This window comes from Saccopteryx bilineata, chromosome 3 (genome assembly GCF_036850765.1).
Source record: "Saccopteryx bilineata isolate mSacBil1 chromosome 3, mSacBil1_pri_phased_curated, whole genome shotgun sequence".
Taxonomy (NCBI): domain Eukaryota; kingdom Metazoa; phylum Chordata; class Mammalia; order Chiroptera; family Emballonuridae; genus Saccopteryx; species Saccopteryx bilineata.
The window spans coordinates 111,207,997-111,227,410 of NC_089492.1; the positions used below are offsets into that span (position 1 = coordinate 111,207,997).

At 40.2% G+C, this 19,414-nt stretch overlaps 1 protein-coding gene across 3 annotated transcripts in view; it reads left to right on the plus strand.

Moving 5' to 3' along the window:
• Nucleotides 1-19,414, plus strand: part of EML6 (EMAP like 6) — a 283,824-nt gene that overhangs the window by 122,728 nt on the left and 141,682 nt on the right. For all 3 annotated transcript variants that reach the window (XM_066267137.1, XM_066267140.1, XM_066267139.1), the window contains exon 8: nucleotides 18,276-18,477. In XM_066267137.1, coding sequence (XP_066123234.1) covers nucleotides 18,276-18,477 — 202 coding nt within the window. The remainder of the gene's footprint in view (nucleotides 1-18,275; nucleotides 18,478-19,414) is intronic.

Consider the following 19,414-nt stretch of genomic DNA (forward strand, 5'->3'; position numbering starts at 1 on the left):
ATTATGATACTGTTTATCATAGTGGCGTCACCAATTTACATTTCTACCAACAGGGCATGAGAGAGGTCCCCTTTCTCCACATCCTCACCAACACTTGTTTGTTGATTTATTGATGACAGTCATTCTGACAGGTGTGAGGTGATATCTCATCATGGTTTTGATTTGATTTTCTTTGATTAGTGATGTTGAGCATCTTTTCAGATGTCTATCAGCCTCTTGTGAGAAATGTCTGTCAAGGTCTTCTGCCCACGTTTTACTTGGATTTTTTTGGATTTGTGTGAGTTCCTTACATTGTGTGGATATTAACTCCTAATCTGACACGTTACTGGTGAATATCTTCTCCCATTCCATAAACCAGGGGTCTCAAACTCGCGGCCCGCGGGCCGCATGCGGCCCGCCAAACAATTTTGTGCGGCCTGCAGACTAATCCACGAAGTTCAAAATATTTTGGATAAAATTAAGTAAGCCTAGGGGCCTACTTGTATTTGCCGAATGGCTATGATCTTGCTCTGCGGCCCACATGCTGAGTTGAGTTTGAGACCCCTGCTAAACTGTCTTTGATTTGTTGATGGTTTCCTTCACTGTGCAAAAGCTTTTTAGTTTGATATAATCCCATTTTTTCTTTTATTTCCCTTGCCCAAGGAGACATATCCAAAAAATATTGCTCAAAGCATTGTCTAAGAGTTGACTGACAATGTGTTTTGGTTTTTTGGGGGTTTTTTTTTAGAAATTTTATGGTTTCTGGTCTTACATTTCAGTCTTTAATCTATTTTAAGTTTATTCTTGTATATGGTGTAAGGAAGTGATCTAGTTTTTTTGTTTGTTTTTTGCATGTATCCAGTTTCCACAACAGTATTTTTTTTTCTTTAACTCGTCATATATACTTGTCTCCTTCACCAAAGATTAATTGACCACATAGGCATGAGTTTATTTCTGGGTTTCTATTCTGTTCCATTGATCTATGTGTCTGATTCTATGTCAGTACTATGCTGCTTTCATTACTAGAGCCTTGTAGTATAGTTTGAAATTAGGTAATAAGATATCTCTAACTTTGTTCTCTTATATCAAGATTGCTGTGGCTATTCAGGGTATTTATGGTTTCATACTCATTTAGGATTGTTTGTTCTAGTTCTGTGATAGATGTGATTGGTATTTCAATAGAGATTGCATTGAATCTGTAGATTGCTTTGGGTAGCATGGACATTTTAATGATGTTATTCTTTTTATCCATGAGCACAGCATATCCTTTCATTTATTTGTATCTTCTTTAGTTTTTTCTTCAATGTCTTATAATTTTATGAGTACAGATCTTTTACCTCTTTGGTTGGATTTATTTCTAAGTATTTTATTTTTGTAAATGAGATTGTTTTCTTAAGTTCTTTTCCTGGTACTTCAATATTGGTGTATAAAAATGCAACTAATTTCTGAATATTGATTTTGTATCCTACTTTATTGCATTTATTTATTCTAATAGTTTCTCTTTTTGTGGGATCTTTAGGGTTCTCTCTATATAGTATCATATCATCTGCAAATAATTACAGTTTTGCTTCTTCCTTTCCAATTTAGATGCCTTTTATTTTTTTTTTGTCTGATTGCTATGACTAGGACTTCTACTACTTTGAATAAGAGTGGTATAGTGGACACCTTCTCTTGTTTCTGATCTTAAAGAAAAAGCTTTCAACTTTTCACCATTGAGTATGATGTTAGCTGTGGGTTTGTTATATGTGGCTTTTATTATGTTGAGATATGTCCCCTCTGTCCCTACCTTGCAGTGAGTATTTAATCATGAATGGATGTTAGATGCTTTTTCTATGCCTATTGATATGATCATATGATTTTTATCTTTAATTTTGTTTATGTGGTGTATCATGCCAATTGATTTGCAGATGTTGAACAAATTTGCATGTCAGTAATTTCTACTTGATAATAACATATGATCTTTTTAATGTCTTACCAAATTTGGGTTGCTAATATTTTGTTGAGCATTTTTGCATCTATGTTCATCAGGGATGTTGCCCTAAAATTGAATTTTTTTGTTGTGTCTTTGTCTCATTTTGGTATCAGGTAATGCTGGCCTCATAAAATGTGTTTGGAAGCTTTCCCTTTTCTTCGATTTTTTTTGAAAAGTTTGAGGAGGAAAGGTATTAATTCTTCTTTGAATATTTCACCTGTGAAGCCATCTGATCCAGGGCTTCTGTTTACAGTCGTCCCTGTTTACAGCGGTCTCACAATCACAGATTTTTAAATTGTATATATCTGATTTTGTATCATGGATTTTTCGCTATATCACGGGATTTTGCGGTATATAAGTATTTTTATATATTATTTTAATTATTTTTGTGGTAAAATAAGCACAGGAAATGTTTATAAGAGTATGGGAAAGGTTTATAAGAGTGTGGGGAGGGTTTATAAAGCCTTAAAATATATATAAATAATAAAATAAATATAAGGTCACTACTTTGTGGATTTTTGCCTATTGTGGGTGGTTCTGGAACCTAACCCCTGCGATAGACAAGGGACCACTGTATTGGGAGTTTTTGATTACTGATTCAGTTTTGTTAGTAGTTATGAGTCTGTTCAGATTTTCTGTTTCTTCTTGATTCAGCTTTGGAAGATTGTATATTTGTAGGAATTTATCCATTTCATTCGCCCAGGTTATTCAATTTGTTGGCATATAATTGTACTTTTTTTTTTTTTTTTTTTTTTTGCATTTTTCTGAAGCTGGAAACAGGGAGAGACAGTCAGACAGACTCCCGCATGCGCCCGACCGGGATCCACCCGGCACGCCCACCAGGGGGCGATGCTCTGCCCATCCTGGGCGTCGCCATGTTGCGACCAGAGCCACTCTAGCGCCTGCGGCAGAGGCCACAGAGCCATCCCCAGCTCCCGGGCCATCTTTGCTCCAATGGAGCCCCGGCTGCGGGAGGGGAAGAGAGAAACAGAGAGGAAAGCGCGGCGGAGGGGTGGAGAAGCAAATGGGCGCCTCTCCTGTGTGCCCTGGCCGGGAATCGAACCCGGGTCCTCCGCACGCTAGGCCGACGCTCTACCACTGAGCCAACCGGCCAGGGCAATTGTACTATTTTTTTTAAATCCTTTGTATTGCTGTAGTATCAGGTATCACTTCTTTCTAGTTTTATGTATTTGGGCCCTCTCTTTTTCTTAATGAGTCTGGTGGCTAAAAGTTTGTCTTTTTGTTTATCTTTTCAAAGAACTTGCTCATGGTTTCATTGGTCATTTGACCTTTTAAGACTGTATTTTGTTTATTTTTTCTCTGATCTTTATTATTTCATTCCTTCTATTCTCCTTGCGCTTTGTTTGTTCTTTATCTAATTCTTTTAGATGTAAAGATTGATTGTTTATTTGAGATTTTTCTTGTTTCTTAAGATAGTCCTGTATTACTATGAATTTTGCTCTGATAAGTACTTTGTGTCTGTCCCATAGAATTTGGGCTGTGGAGTCTTCTACATCAGCTGCACCATTTTACATTCCTATAAGCAGTACACAGAGTTCCAGTTTCTCCACATCTTTGCCAACACTTTTTTTTTTTTTTTATAATAGCCATTCTCCTCCCTCTCTACTCTCTCTCCCTCTTCCCCTCTCACAGCCAGTGGCTGGATTGGTTTGAGCATTGACCTCGGACACTTTGGATAGCTCTGTTGATTTGATTCGAGCATCAGCCCCAGACAGGGGTTGCCAAGTGGATCCCGGTCAGAGAGTCTGTCTCTCTATCTCCCCTCCTCTCACTTAAAAAAAATTGCCATTCTTAGGTATAAAGGGGCATCTCATTTTGGTTTTGATTTACATTTCCCTTATGATTAGTGATGTTGAGCATTTTTTATATGCTTATTGGCCATTTGTATTACCTTTGCAGAAATTCTATTCAAGTCCTTTGCCATTTTAAAACCTATTTTTATCCTTTTTTTGAGTTGTAAGTTGACATATATTCTGGATATTAACCTCTTACCAGTCTGTCTCTCTGACTGTCCAACATTGTCCTTTGGGCTATGGCTCCTCCCTCCCTGTTGTTCTGAGAAGTGGAAGTGCATCAGAGGATCATGCAAGCGTGCTGCTGGTGAGGTGTGCCTGCGGGCAGTGCGTATGGTGGTGTTTGTTCCTACTCGGTGGTGTGGAATGTGGTGTCAGAGAAGCAGACCTTAGCCCAGATTTTTGAATGATATATTCTATGTACAGATTAAACAATAGGGAGATAAACTGCACCCTCATCTAGCACCTTTGCCTGTAGAAACCATTTTGTCTCTCCATCCTCTGTGCTGACAGTGGCTTCCTGTCTATAGCACAGGTTATACATCAGGACAATCAAGTGCTGAGGCATGTTCATTTCTTTCAGAGCAACCCAGAGCTTTTCATAATCCAGACAGTCCAAGGCTGGATAGTCTATAAAACATAGACTAACCTTATGAAATTCTTTGTAGAAGTCTAGTATATAGCAACTGCTCACAATTAGGTCTCAAGTGCCTTCTTCCTTTTGGAATTCAGCCTGAACATCCCGGATTTCTTGCTCCTTATAAGGTGTTGACTTTGTTGTATCACCTTGAGCATCACTCAACTTGTGTGGGAAATTAGACCAATGGTCCTTGATTTACTGCACTCCTTGACATCCTCCTTGAAGATTGGGATGTATATTGAACGTTTCCCATCTGTAGGCCATGTTTTGTTTTCTATATTTGTTGATATAGTCTTCTTAGGTTTTCACAGAGTCAGTCTCTGTGGCTTGAAATAATTCTAGTGGTATCCCATCTACCCCTGGTGATTTATTTCTTCCCAGTACGTTCAGGGCAGATTTCACTTCGCTTTCTAGGATTACGAGTGCTCGCTTCCTCACAGGAATCTTCTGCAAGGTAGATTCTTTTGTCTCTTCTGTATGGATTTTCAGTATACCACTTCCACTGTGGAACTTCAGGCAAATCATGTAAGTTGCTGTATTGTAATTTCCTCGCTTATTCAGTATTTACTGGCCCCATGTAGGGCCCTGAGCTGTCCAGCAGGGGGCGGGGTGAGGGCTCCTCCTGAGTTGTTATTAGCGTTCCCAGGCACGTGCACAGAGCGAGCTCCAGGCGTGGGGCTGAGTAATGGCATTCAGGATGTTCATGACTGTTTTTAGGGCTTGCTTTTTTGACTCAGAATCAATTCTTGAAGTTACACTTTCTTTCTGCCTCATTAGGCCTTGGGCTTTCTAATGCACCAGGGTAGAGTTTTCCAATGTGTGGCTGAAGAATCACCGTGTTAGAATTACCTGGTGGTGCAGCCTGGAAGTCAGAATTGCCAACAACCTGACTCAAGTCTGAGAACACACTAGCTGGGAATAGCTCGGTAGTGCTTGTCAACAAGTGGTTCTCAGCCCCGGAGAGCTGAGATTCCTCCAGACCCACTGAGGGGAATCTCTGGGTGGGATCCAGGCATCTGTATTTTTGAATCACTTTCCATGTGGAATCTGACAAACAGTAAGGGGTGGAGCAGCTGCTTTTGGTCTTTTACCATATGCCAGACCTAGTAACCGCAGATTTAAGATCATTAATAAGTACCAACTCCCTTCCTGCTGCCAGTCTTCCCTTCTTGGGCCAAACAATTGGGAGCAAAGGCCATTTTATTCTCAACATAGTTGATTCTTTGTGTGTTGGACCATGGCCCTTCCTTCTGAGAGTCTGCATCCTAGTACATCAAAATGGTGACAAATGAGTCATAACATAAGGAACGCACAGGCAGCAATTTCTTTGTAGCTCCTAGTGTCGACCCTTCCCGGGGCCAGGATCTGACCACGGGTACAGCAAGTTCTCCATTGAGGTGTGAACCTAGTAAAAAGACTCCAACAAAGCACAGAAACCTCCTGGTTAAAATAACAACTTAGTTATTGATTAATTTCCAAAGTGCTTGATACTGGGTGAAGTTTTTTATTACATTGTTGCATTGAATCCTATAATAGTGCTGTGAAATGGAGTGCTGATAGTCTCCTCATTTTACAGGTGCAGAAACTGAAGATTTGAAAGATTAAATAGCTTTCCATGTCATGTAGCTGGGAGGCGATGGGGCTGGGATATAAATCCAGTCTGTGTACCGAAACATTCAATGAACTAGTAGAAAATAAGCAATGTGGCCCTGGCCAGTTGGCTCAGTGGTAGAGCGTCAGCCTGGCGTGCAGAAGTCCCGGGTTTGATTCTCGGCCAGGGCACACAGGAGAGGCGCCCATCTGGTTCTCCATCCACCCCTCCCCCTCTCTTTTCTCTCTGTCTCTCTCTTCCCCTCCCGCAGCCGAAGCTCCATTGGAGCAAAGATGGCCCGGGCGCTGGGGATGGCTCCTTGGCCTCTGCCCCAGGCATTAGAGTGGCTCTGGTCGCGACAGAGCGACACTCCGGATGGGCAGAGCATCGCCCCCTGGTGGGCGTGCCGGGTGGATCCCGGTCGGGCACATGCGGGAGTCTGTCTGACTGCCTCCCCGTTTCCAGCTTCAGAAAAATACAAAAAAAAAAAAAAAAAGGAAATAAGCAATGTCCTTTAGGTCTGTATTAATATTCATGATATTCATGCGATAGATCTTCGCATGCCCAGGTTTCAAGACCGTTAGAGGGTTTTAAAAGATGCTATTTCCCACTTTCTGATCTGATTGTAAAACCTGGGCTAAGGGCTGGTGAGAATTTGGTCTTAGAGGATTGCTTCAGTGGGTGGTTTCTCTCTGCTGCCATCTGCTGGTAGTCTGGACCACACACAGGCCAGAGCCTCACATTTCTCATAGTGGAGTGCAGAAAAGGCCAAGATGTGGATAACTTACAAATTCAGCAAAATGCCTTCAGTTCATACTGACAAAAGTCTCTGAAACATGCACTTTTCCAGAACAAAAGAGAACTTCTATGGACTTATTATTGTTTAAATTTTTAAAAAAGATTTTATTTATTGATTTTATAGAGAGAGGAGCGGGTGTGGAGTGAGAAGTATCAACTCATAGTTGCTTCACTTTAGCTGTTGTTTGTTTCTTGTATGTGCCTTGACCAGGAAATCCCAGGGTTTGGAACCAGTGACCTCAGCATTCCAGGTCAATGCTCTATCCACTGCACCACCACAGGTCAGGCAGCATTTCTATGGTTTTAAATAATTAGGATGGTTTTTCCTTTTTACTATTGGTGAATCCTTTTTGTTTGTTGGTTGGTTGGTTTTTATTTTTTCTTTTTGAGAGGAGGGGAGATAGACTCCAACATGCTCCCGACTGGGATCCATCCGGCAACCCCCGTGTGGGGCTTATACTCAAATCAACTGAGCTGTTCTCAGCAAGAAGGGGCAGCGGGAAGAGAAGCAGATGGTAGCTTCTCATGTGTGCCCTGCTGGCCCAGGACTTCCGCATGCTGGGCTGATGCTCTATCCACTGAGCCAAACGCCAGGGCCGTGAATTCCTATCCATATTTAAATGTTACCTTATATTTTTCTGATTCCCAGAGCAGAAGATAAAGAAACAATGACAGCTGCATTATTTCCCAGTGCAACAGGAATAGCAGCCTGGCTAAGAAAGCATGATTACATTGCTTTTCTCTGCATTGGTGTCAGAGAAGTTAAAATCAAGCTGGATGGATAGACAGAGAAGGGAAATACTGTCAGAACCTTGTCAGGGATCTGCCACTCAGCAGGGTCCCTCCAGAAGGTGCTCAGAAGAGACATGCTGTTCTCTTCATCACTCTTGCATGCAGAATGGCAATTAAGTTCAGAAATGATGAAAAACAGAACCTTATTAGGAAATCTGAATACAGTTCTCTACCCACTGAGGTGTCTTCAGGAAGCAATTACCATTTTAAATGGTTATTTTGAAACTGAGAATGGCTATGTCCTATCTACCATGGGTTGACTTGTCTGATGTGACAAAATACAATTTATCCGTTTGAAGAACTGAGTGTTTGTGAAGAGCCTGAGTTGGTTTCTGAGCGGAAAATGTTCACAGCTCATTAAGTTTATGTTGTAAACAATGAAAATGGAACTACTTTCATTCTCTCTCCTCCTCTCCCTCCCCACATTAAGCCAGAAAGAATCCATATTGATTTAACTTCATTGCCAGTGTCATGTGTAAATCCTTATGTTGGTTGGTTCAGAGGAACCCTTTTTCCAAGTTGAAATCTCCTATAAAACACAGAATATTGGGTGCTGAAGGAAAAGCAGGGGTGGGATCCTCAAACTCCACGTGCCTTGAGTTGTCATTTCCTGGTCCTCTCCTTGCCAGACCGCGGGCTCTTCCGAGGAGGCTGAGAACTTGACTGGCTGAGTTGGAAGGTTTTTCTTTGTCTTTAAACCGTTTTTCTTTTTTAAAAGAAAGACAAAGCATGTATTTTTAAAATGTTAACATTTGTCAATTCCAGGAGTTAGGTTGTTTCTTTTTAAATTTTTTCCCCCTGAAACAAGACGATAAGACATAGTGAAGGTGGTGGGGCGATTAAATGTACACTGGAACAAACACAGTGACAGATCTTTGGGGATATTTTATAGCTTCATATTTATTTTGAAATATCCCCTAATTTTTGTGAGCAGTATAGTTTGATAACTATAGTAATCTAGTTTGAAATCAGGGAGTGTGATGCCTCAAGCTTTGTTTTTCATTCTTAAGACTACTTTGGCTGTTTGGGGTCTTCTTTGGTTCCATATAAATTTTAGGATTGTTTGTTCCATTTTTGTGAAAAATGCCACTGGAATTTTGATAGAGATTATATTATATTTGTATACTGCTTTGGGTAGTATGGACATTATAACAATGTTAATACTTACAGTCCATGAGCACAGAATATCTATTATCTGTGTCTTCTTCAATTTCTTATAGCTTTCAGTATACAGGTCTTTTACTTCCTTGGCTAAATTCTTTTCTATATATTTTATTCTTTTCAATGCAATTATAATGGGATTGCTTTCTTAATTTTTTTTTCTGAGAGTCCATTATTACTGTATAGAAATGGAATTGCTTTTTGTATGTCAATTTTTTTATCCTGCAACTTTACTAAATTCATTGATTAGTTCTAATTTTTTGTTGTTGGAAGCTTTAGGGTTTTCTATATATAATATCATGCTATTTGCAAAAATAGTTTTACTTCTTCCATTCTGATTTGTATACCTTTTATTATTATTATTTTGCCTAAATTGCTTTGGTGAGGACTTATAATACTCAGTTGAATAAAAGTGGTGACCGTGGGCATCCTTGTTTATTCTTGATCTTAGAGGAGGAGCTTTCGGTGTTTTACCACTGAGTGTAATGTTAGCTGTGGACTTGTCATATATGGCCTTCATTGTGTTGAGGTACATTTCCTCTATAGTCTATTTTTGAGAGTTTTTATCATGAATAGATGTTGAATTTAGACAAATGCTTTTATGTACCTATTAGATTATGATATGGTCTTTATCCTTCATTTTGTTAACGTGGTAATATCATACTGATTGATTTGCAAATGTTCAACCATCCCTATATCCCTGGAATTAATGACACTTGATCATGGTGTAAGATCCTTTTTATGTATTGTTGAGTTTGGTTTGCTAATATTTAGTTGAGGATTTTGCATTTATCAGGAATATTGCCTATTAATTTCTTATAGTATCTTTGTCTGGTTTTGATATCAGGGTAATGCTGGCCTCTTAAAATGAATTTAGGAGCATTCCCTTCTCTGCTACCTTTGGAAAAGGTTCAGAAGGATTGAAATTAATTCTTCTTTAAATATTTGGTAGAATTGACTTGTGAAGTCATCTGGTATGAGACTTTTTGTTGGGAGGTTTTTGATGACTGATTTAATTTTCTTGTTATTGTTCTGTTCTTCTGTTTCTTCATGATTAAGACTTGGAAATCTGGTATGTTTCTGGAATGTATCCTTTTCTTCTAAGTTGTTTAATTTGTGGGTGTATAGTTGTTCATAGCAGTCATTTTAATTCTTTGTATTTCTGTGGAATCTGTTGTCACATCTCTTTTGTTTCTGATATTTGAGTCCTTTTTCTCTTGGTGACTCTAGTTAAGATTTGTCTATTGTCAATAGTCTCTTTTTCATTTACTTCAGCTTTTATCTTTGTTGTTTTCTTTCTTTTGCTAACTTGGGGCTTAGCTTGGTCTTATTTTTCTAGGTCTTTGAGATATAAGTTTAGGTTGTTTAAGATCTTTTTTATTTTATTTATTTTATTTTTTTATTATTTTTTAAAATTTTTTGTAAGATTTTTTTTTAATTTATTATAGAGAGGGGAGAGAGAGAGAGAGAGAGAGAGAGAACGAGAATGAGGGAGGAGCAGGAAGCATCAACTTCCATATGTGCCTTGACCAGGCAAGCCCAGGGTTTTGAACTGGCAGCCTCAGCGTTTCCAGGTTGACGCTTTATCCACTGTGCCACCACAGGTCAGGCCAGATCTTTTTTTTTTTTTTTTTGTATTTTTCCGAAGCTAGAAATGGGGAGAGACAGACTCCCGCATGCGCCCTACCGGGATCCACCTGGCACGCCCACCAGGGGGCAATGCTCTGCCCACCAAGGGGCGATGCTCTGCCGTGACCAGAGCCACTCTAGCGCCTGGGGCAGAGGCCAAGGAGCCATCCCCAGTGCCCGGGCCATCTTTGCTCCAGTGGAGCCTCGGCTGCGGGAGGGGAAGAGAGAGACAGAGAGGAAGGAGAGGGGGAGGGGTGGAGAAGCAGATGGGCGCTTCTCCTGTGTGCCCTGGCCGGGAATCGAACCTGGGACTTCCGCACGCCAGGCCAATGCTCTACCACTGAGCCAACTGGCCAGGGCTAATGTAGGCTTTTAGAACTACTTCCTTCTTAGAACTTCCTTTGCTGTGTTTAATAGATTTTGATATGTTGTAGTTCCATTTTTATTTTTCTCAAGGCATTTTTAATTTACTTTTTGACCCATTGGTTGTTTAGTAAAATGTTATTTATCTCCACATTATGTAAAATTTTCAGTTTTCTTCTTGTAATTGATTTCTAGTTTTATACCATTGTGGTTGGAAAAGATGCTTTATATTTCAGTTTTCTTAAATTTATTAAGACTTGTTTTGTGGCCTAAGATGTGATCTATCCTGGAAAATGTTCCGTGTAAGCTTGAGAAGAATGTGTATTCTGTTGCTTTTATGTTTGTTTATTTTTGTTTTTTGTTTGTTTTAGTGAGAGAGAGAAAGACAGAGAGAGGGACAGATAGAGACACACAGACAGGAAGGGAGTAGATGAGAAGCATCAATTCTTCATTGCAGCACCTAAGTTATTCATTGACTGCTTTCTCATGTATGCCTTGAGCAGGAGGCTCCAGCCAAGCCAGTGACCCCTTGCTCAAGCCAGGGACCCCATATTCAAGCTGATGAGCTCGCGCTCAAGCCAGTGACCTCAGGTTTTTGAAGCTGGGTCCTCTGGCTCCCAGACTAATGCTCTATCCACTATGCCACCCACCTGGTCAGGCTCTGTTGGTTTTTGAATGGAATGTTCTATAAATGTCTCTTCAGTCCATCTGGTATAATGTCTCCATAAAGACCAATGTTTCCTTACTGATTTTCTCTGTGGATGATCTATTCATTTAATAAAAGTGGGATATTAAAGTCCCTATATTGAATGCTGTCTATTTCTCCCTTTAAGTCTGTTAATATTTTCTTTATATATTTAGGTGCTCCTGTGTTGGATGCATAAATATTTATAAATGTTATAACTTCTTATTGGAGAGACTCTTTTATCATTATATAATGAACTTCTTTGTCTCTCATTACAGTTTTTGTCTTAAAACCTATTTTGTCTGATATAAATATAGCTGCCCTGGCTTTCTTTTGGTTTTCATTTCCATGGACTATATCTATTCCTTTACTTTTAGTTTTTGTGCATCCTTACATCTAAAGTGAATCTGTTGTAGGCAGCATATAGATGAGTCTTGTGTTTTTAATCCATTAGCCAGTTTGTCTTTTGGTAAATTGAATTCATTTATATTTAAGGAATTATTGAGAGGTGTGAACTTAATTGTCATTTTAATTGTGTTCTGGCTATGTTTTAATTCCTTTGTTTTTTTCTTCTCTTGCTCTCTTCCTTTGTGATTTGATAATATTCTTTACTGGTAGGTTGATTCCTTTTTTGTAATCTTTTCTGTATCTACTATAGGTTCTTCCTTTGTAGTTACCATGATGCTTACATGAAACAGTTAATATTTGTTACAGACTACTTTAAGTTAATAACAGCTTAAATATAAATATAAATATAAAGCTCTACATTTTTACTCTTACATATGTTTTATGTTTCTCTTATCACAACTTATATCTTTATCTTTTGTATCCATTAACAGATTATTGTAGTTATTGTTTTTACTGTTTTGTCTTTTAACCTTCATACTAGCTTTATAAGTAATTTACCCACCACCTCTACAACATTAGATTATTCTAAATTTTACTAGACATTTACCTTTACTGGTGAGATTTATACTTTCATATGTTTTCTTGTTACTAATCAACATCCTTTGCTTCATCTTAAAGAAGTCCCTTTAACATTTCTTGTAAGGTCAGTCCTGTGGAGATGAACTCCTTTAGCTTTTGCTTGTCTACAGAACTCTCTTATTCAATTTTGCAAAACAACTTTTCCACAGGTAGAGCATTCCTGGTTGGCAGAATATATTGTGCCATTCCCTTCTAACCTGAAAAGTTTCTGCTGAAAAGTCTGCTGATAAACTTAGCTCCCTAGTACATAACAAATTGTTTTCCTTTTGCTGCTTTTAAGATTCTTTTCTGTCTTTAACTTTGATTCCTTAATTATAATGTGTCTCGGTGTGGATTTTTTGGGATCATCTTATTTGGACCTCTCTGAGCTTTCTAGATCTAGATATCTGTCTTTTCCCCCAGATTAGGAAAGTTTTAGATCATGAATTCTTCAAATAAGTATTTTTGATTCATTCTCTCCCTCCTCCTATTTCTTCTCCTGGGGTCCCTATAATTTCCCTTAAATTGTCTTCACTTTTTTGTTCTTTTTTATGTTTGCTTCTCTGATAGGTTAGTTCTATTTTCCTGTCTTTGAGCTGAGTCTTTCTTCTGCTTCATCTAGTCTGCTGTTGAACCTCTATAGTATATTCAGTTCAATTAACATATTCTTCAGCTCTATGATTTCTGCTTGCTACTTTCTTATATTTTTAACTCTCTTTCTTTGAATTCTTACTTTGTTCATATATTGTTCTCCTGAGCTCAGTGAGCATACTTATCACCATTATTTTGAACTCTCTATCAGGAAAATGATGTCTCCATTTCATTAAGGTTTTTTCTGAGATTTTTATCTTATTCATTTTTGGGGAACATATCCCTTTGTTTCTTCATTTTTCTTGACTCTGTGTTGGTTTCTATGTACTAATTCAAACAGGGACCTCTTCCACTCTTGAAGAGGTGACTTCAAGTAGAGGACAAATTTTACTGTTCAACCTGCCATACTTTTGATTGTCTGTCAAACTTTTGTCACTGTCTAAGCGACCTACTTCGTACTTAATGGCTCCAAATAGTTAAGGGTATGCCAAGACCTGTCAGTATCCCAAAGGGGAGGATTTTGGTCAGCACCTAGATTCAGGCTGATTAAAATATAGAGCCTTAGGCAGCAACTTTTAAAGTTTGCAAATGTATTTCCTTCAGGGGAAGAATGGGAGATGGTTCTTTCTGTCTGGTGTCTCTTCACTGAGCCCTTGGGTGAAGGCCAGTTAAGAATTGTGTCTTTGTTTACTACTATCCCACTAAACCTATGAACACAAGCCCCACTGCCACCAGAGCCAGACTACCCAGGGCTATGTCATCTGTGTGGCAAGCACAAAAGCTGGGTGCCAGACATGTGCACAGCTTTTCCCTTTGAAGTGGGGGAAAGGCCAGAAGGAGAGTGCAAAGATGGTACCACCAGCCTCCCCTTTGTCTGGAGAGGATTGCAGTCAGCTCCTTGAATTTAATTAGAAGTTTTCCCTTCAGTCCCCAGCTATGAAGACAAGTTAATAAGCCTCTTTCACAGAAAGCCTGGGCGTCTGTCTGCTCCCTCTCCATTGAGTCCTAGGTGGGGTTGTGGGGGAGCAGGGCACCAGTTAGGAACTATTTCTCTGTTTGGCACAGTTCTGGGGGACCCAGATCATAGGCAGCACTGGCCACCAGAGCCAAGTAGTCAAGGGGTGACCCCTGAGTAGGAGCCACAAATATTGGGGTGCCACACATGTGCACAGGCTTCCTTCCAGAAGATACTGGCAAATTGGAGTGAGGCAGAGGGAGTGTTCAAAGAGGCATTCTCCTGCTTCTGCTTCCTTAATCTTTGAAGAGTATTTCAGTTGCCCTAGGCATGAGTTAACTTGCATGCCTGCCCTTCAGACTGAAGCTTTAAGTTAAGCAAATAGGCATTTTTCACAGAAAGACTGGGCACTGCATTCAGCTGTCTCTGCACTGGGCCATGGAGTATAACATGGTGAGTAAACATGCGCGAGCTCTATGAGAGCTACTTCTCAGTTCACTGTAGCCTTGTAGGTTTCATGGCCACAAGCCCCATTGGCTTTCAAAGCCAATGTTTTGGGGATTCATCTCTCAGCTATAGGCCCTAAAAGTTGGGGTGCCAGATGTGGGATTCAAACCCTTGACTTGGGAAGATGCTCAGAGTTGTGAGTTCCCTCTTGATTGTGGGTTGATGTGCCAGGGGTGGAGTTTATGGGTGAGATTGTGTCTCAGCTTCTTCTCATTGTGATATGGATTTTTTTCTTGTTCACCCAATGTGTAGGTATTGTTCAGCTAACTTGAGAGGTATCTTTTAGAGGAAATTGTTCCATATGTAGCTGTAGATTAGCTGTGTCCATGGGAGGGAGTTCAGTATCTTCCTATGTCACATTTTGAACTGGTATTTTGTTTTTCGCTCCATAAGATGCACATTCCCCCCCCCCCAAAGTGGAGGGGGAAATGCCCATGCATCCTGTGGAGAGAAAAATAGTGTATTTTATTAAATATTTTAACACACCATTTGGTTTAGAATATTTTTTTTTCTTATCTTCCTCAAAACTCTAGGTGTGTCTTATGGTCAGGTGCATCTTGTGGAGCAAAAAATATGGTATATGATTTTAGTTGGTTTTAGAGATGTCTGGCTTCTCCTTAGAATATAAACTTCATTACGGCATGAATCTGGCTTGTTTACTATTCAAGCTTCAATCTTGGGTGTGTTTTAATAAATGATTGAATATATCCCTCCATCTTTCAATGTTCTCTCGAGAATAAAGATATTGTCTTTAGTTTATTGATATTGCCAAGGACTCAAAATGTTTTGGGGTTTTTTATTTTTATTATTCAACAATTCATATTGAGCATCTGTTACATGCTGGCCACTGTGATGGGTATTGGGGATCCAACAGTGTATGAAATTGAGAAACATTGTTTTCACAGACATTAGAGAAAATGAACAAGAATAAACAAGTAAATTATTTGATGATTTTTGCTGATGTTGAAATCTAATTATTGTCCCCTTTTACTTCCTATTTCTGAGCAACAAAGTGTTACATCTTTTCTGTAATAAAACTATAGAGGATGCAAGGCTGCAGGGGAGAACAACAAATTTCCCACCCCTTGGGAGGGAACAGGAGTATGCGAATTACTGAATAGTAACTAAAGCTCTGGAAAGGGGGGGAGAGGGATAAGGACAAGAAAGGGACAGTGGTGAAAGGATCGTTGCTATGAGGCTGGGCTTCCTCCACAGCTGAGCGGCCTGCTCTGTCGGCCTGCCATCTTATCCTGGCTGCTCTCACCACGCAGCTGTCCTTCCTAACCCTGAAAGCCTGTCTTGATGTTTACAGTGGACGATTTTGAGTGACTGACCCTGAACTAGATGCTGCCAGAGTATCCCTACTTCCTCCTCAGTGCAGGAATAATAAATCTGCCTGTGTGCTGTCTCCTTCCATCTCAAGACACGTAGCAGTGAATTCAGAGCAAAGAGTAAAGAGAGTTATCTCATGTAGAAAATAGTCTTGTACCTTAAAAAACTGATTTTTCATAAATAAGTGAACTATCTCATTTGATCCTTTCAAGACCACAGTGGGTTAGATGAGGATTATAAAGCATCCATGTATCGCCCCCTGACCCCGCCCTGCAATTAACCCTTCTGTTATCTCAGCATCCCACTTGGCTTAACATTGCCCTGGATTTTTTAAATAGACTTAATTTTTTAGAGCAGTTGGCTTCATAGCAAAATTGAGTGGAATTGGCTGAGATTTCTCAGATACCCCCTCCCCCAGCCTCCCTGACTGTCATCTCCCACCAGAATGGTACATTTGTTACAGTGGGTGAACCTGCATTGACACATTATCACCTGAAGCCTATATGGTTCACGTTAAGGTTCACTCTTGGTGGTATATTTTCTATGGGTTTTGACACACATATAATAACATGAATCTAACATTATAGTTCACTCTTGGTGTTCTGTATTCTATGTGTTTGGACACATGTATAATAACATACCTCCAACATGTATCTAGCATTATTCCTGCAGAATAGTTTCATGACTCTAAAAATCCTCTGTGCTTTGCCTGCTCATCCTCTGTCTTAGACTTTTTTATTTTGTAATAAAGTGTTGTTAGAATTTTATATTAAAATATTTTTGATGCCTGACCAGGCGGTAGCACAGTGGAGAGAGCATTGGACAGGGGTGCGGAGGACCCAGGTTTGAGACCCCGAGGTCGCCAGCTTGAGCGCGGGCTCATCTGACTTGAGCAAAGCTCACCAGCTTGGACCCAAGGTCGCTGGCTCGAGCGGGGGGCTGCTCGGTCTGCTGAAGGCCCGTGGTCAGGGCACATATAAGAAAGCAATCAATGAACAACTAAGGTGTTGCAATGAGGGACTGATGATTGATGCTTCTCATCTCTCTCTGTTCCTGTCTGTCTGTCCCTATCTATCCCTCTCTCTGACTCTCTCTCTGTGTAAAAATAATAATAATAATAATTTTTTCATAAAACTAGTTAATAGATCAATCTTCCAACATTGTAAAACTACTCTCTTGGTTAAAAATATTTCAAAAAATTGTAAATTCAATTATTTTTAGAATTTTCTGTTATTTTTAGTAGGTCCTAATTTTGATGAGAAATGACATGGTCTCCATAATTATAGCCTACATTTTATGAGGAGAAAACCTGGTCCCCGGAGAGAAAGTGACTCTTCCTGTGTGTGGCCAGTCAGGTGCAGAGCAGCCAGGTGTCGAGCAGGCGCTCTGACTTCTGGTACTTTCTACTCCAAAGTCGCAAAGCTCACCGGTGAAGCAGCTCAGAGCTTATCGCCCCCGCACCTTGTTTAAAGCAGTTATGAAAGTGGGATTGCTTCTGTATTTCTGTTTCAGACATGAGAAAATTCACTATGTAAGTAAATATATAAAGAACTCAGTAGAAAGCAGAACACAGTGCAAGAAGTCTGAGAGAGCACAGCTCGGGCACAGCAGGGAGACCTGCCGGGAAGGGGGAGTGCTCCGCTTTCAGAGAAGAGTCCATAAACTCTTCGATGTTTAATGGCATTTTAGACCAAAATTAGTTTCATTTGCATATTTCTGGGACATGGAGCATCTGTTTATACCACAGAATGAATCTGGGTTCTGATCAAATACATACTTACTTGTCTAATAGGATAATTAACCATTCTGCAGTATCAGCCCCATATAATTTTAATACAATATAAACATCCTAAAGATTGAAGTGATTATTAACTTTTTCATAGCAAATCAGAAGGAAATAATTTTTTTCTTACATTTTTTTAATTTACTATGTTTACATAGATTCTAGTGTCACCCCGAATGCATCCCCCCTCCCCCGTATTCCCCTCAACATCTCCCTTGTCCCCCTCCCCAACATCTCCCTCCCCTCTTCCCTTCAGGTTTATCCCATCCTATCATCCCCTTCCCCTCTGTCCTCCTTTCCTCTGGTCCCTTTGAGAGAAGGAAATAATTTCAAAAAAAGTTAGGTTTTCCTAAAGACTGATTTCTCCTTTAACATTCATTTTAAGATGTAGTTTAAAAAATATATTTGGCTGTAAAAGCAGATAATTATCCCAAGTCAGACAGGAAAGAAAGACCTCTTTTTGCAAAAGAGATTACTCGGGATGGGGAAATGACCAGCACATGTGAGGAAATGGTGAATAACACGGAGGTATTGGATGGGGAAATGACCAGCACATGTGAGGAAATGGTGAATAACATGGAGGTATTGGATTATCCTCCACTCCCAGGAATTGTAAAGATGTGCTGCATTAGATGCTATCCCAGTGAACGGGTATTGACTGGGTGTTTTATTTGTCGGTGACGTGAAGACATGCTTTTATTTGACTGATTTTGTCAGGCCTCTCCATCCGGAGCGTGTGCTGGAAAGCAGACCGCCTTCTTGCAGGGACTCAGGACAGCGAGATATTCGAAGTGATCGTGCGAGAGCGAGACAAGCCCATGCTGATCCTGCAAGGCCACTGCGAGGGGGAGCTCTGGGCTCTGGCCCTGCACCCCAAGAAGCCTCTGGCTGTGACCGGCAGCGACGACCGCTCTGTCAGGTGAGGCCCCGCAGTGCCCGCCGTCACCTCACTGACTTCCTTGGGAATAACAGATTAATTTTGGACACGTTTGCTTCTTAAGAGAAAGACTACCCCACAGAAGAGCAGAACCACACAATTTCCATATGGAATGTGAAGACATTTAGCTCAATGGCAGTTAAATTCTTGACATTTTGTTATCCTTCTTTGGCTCTATCTTTTTAAATTTTTTAAAAATTTATTTTTATTTAGACAATTAAATTTAACAGGGTGGCATTGGTCAACTAGAATACATAGATTTAGAGAAAACATCTCCACGTCATTTGAACAATTATGTTGTATACCCATCACCCAAAGTCAAATCATCCTCCCTCACCTTATATTTGTTTCCTTCATGCCCCTCCCTCTCCCTCCCTCCTCCCTCCCCCTCCCCCTGGTAACCGCTGCACTCTTATCTGTGTTCTTTGGCTCTATCTTAAGTCAGGAAAATGTCCTTAGAAGTGAAAATGTCACTGGGGAGATGGCTTCCCATGCGAGAGAGCGAGAGAGCGAGGCCCCCACGTCAGCGCTGACAGGGTATTTCCCCCACACCGTCCTGTGCGGGGGCGCACAGCGGTCTCGCCCCCAAGTCACGACACCCATTCATCGCTGTTAGGACTTAAATGCTGATTTGCAAAGTTGTCTTCAGCATACAAATAACTTGCTTTGTAAATTCTCAGATGAAATCTTGAACATTGTCCTCAAGTCAAAGGAATGTGCTGGTTCCGGAGAAAACAGGCAATTTTATTAGGGCCTCGAGGGTTCTTGCTGTGGGTCATGTGGCACTCTTCGAGAGCGTGACATTGCATAAAGTGAGCACAGTGAATATTATTCCAATGTCTGTGTGACTGTCAGAGGATTGAACATATGATTAAAAGTGTGAAATGAAGACCACTGTACCAATTTCAGTGTTTTTGTA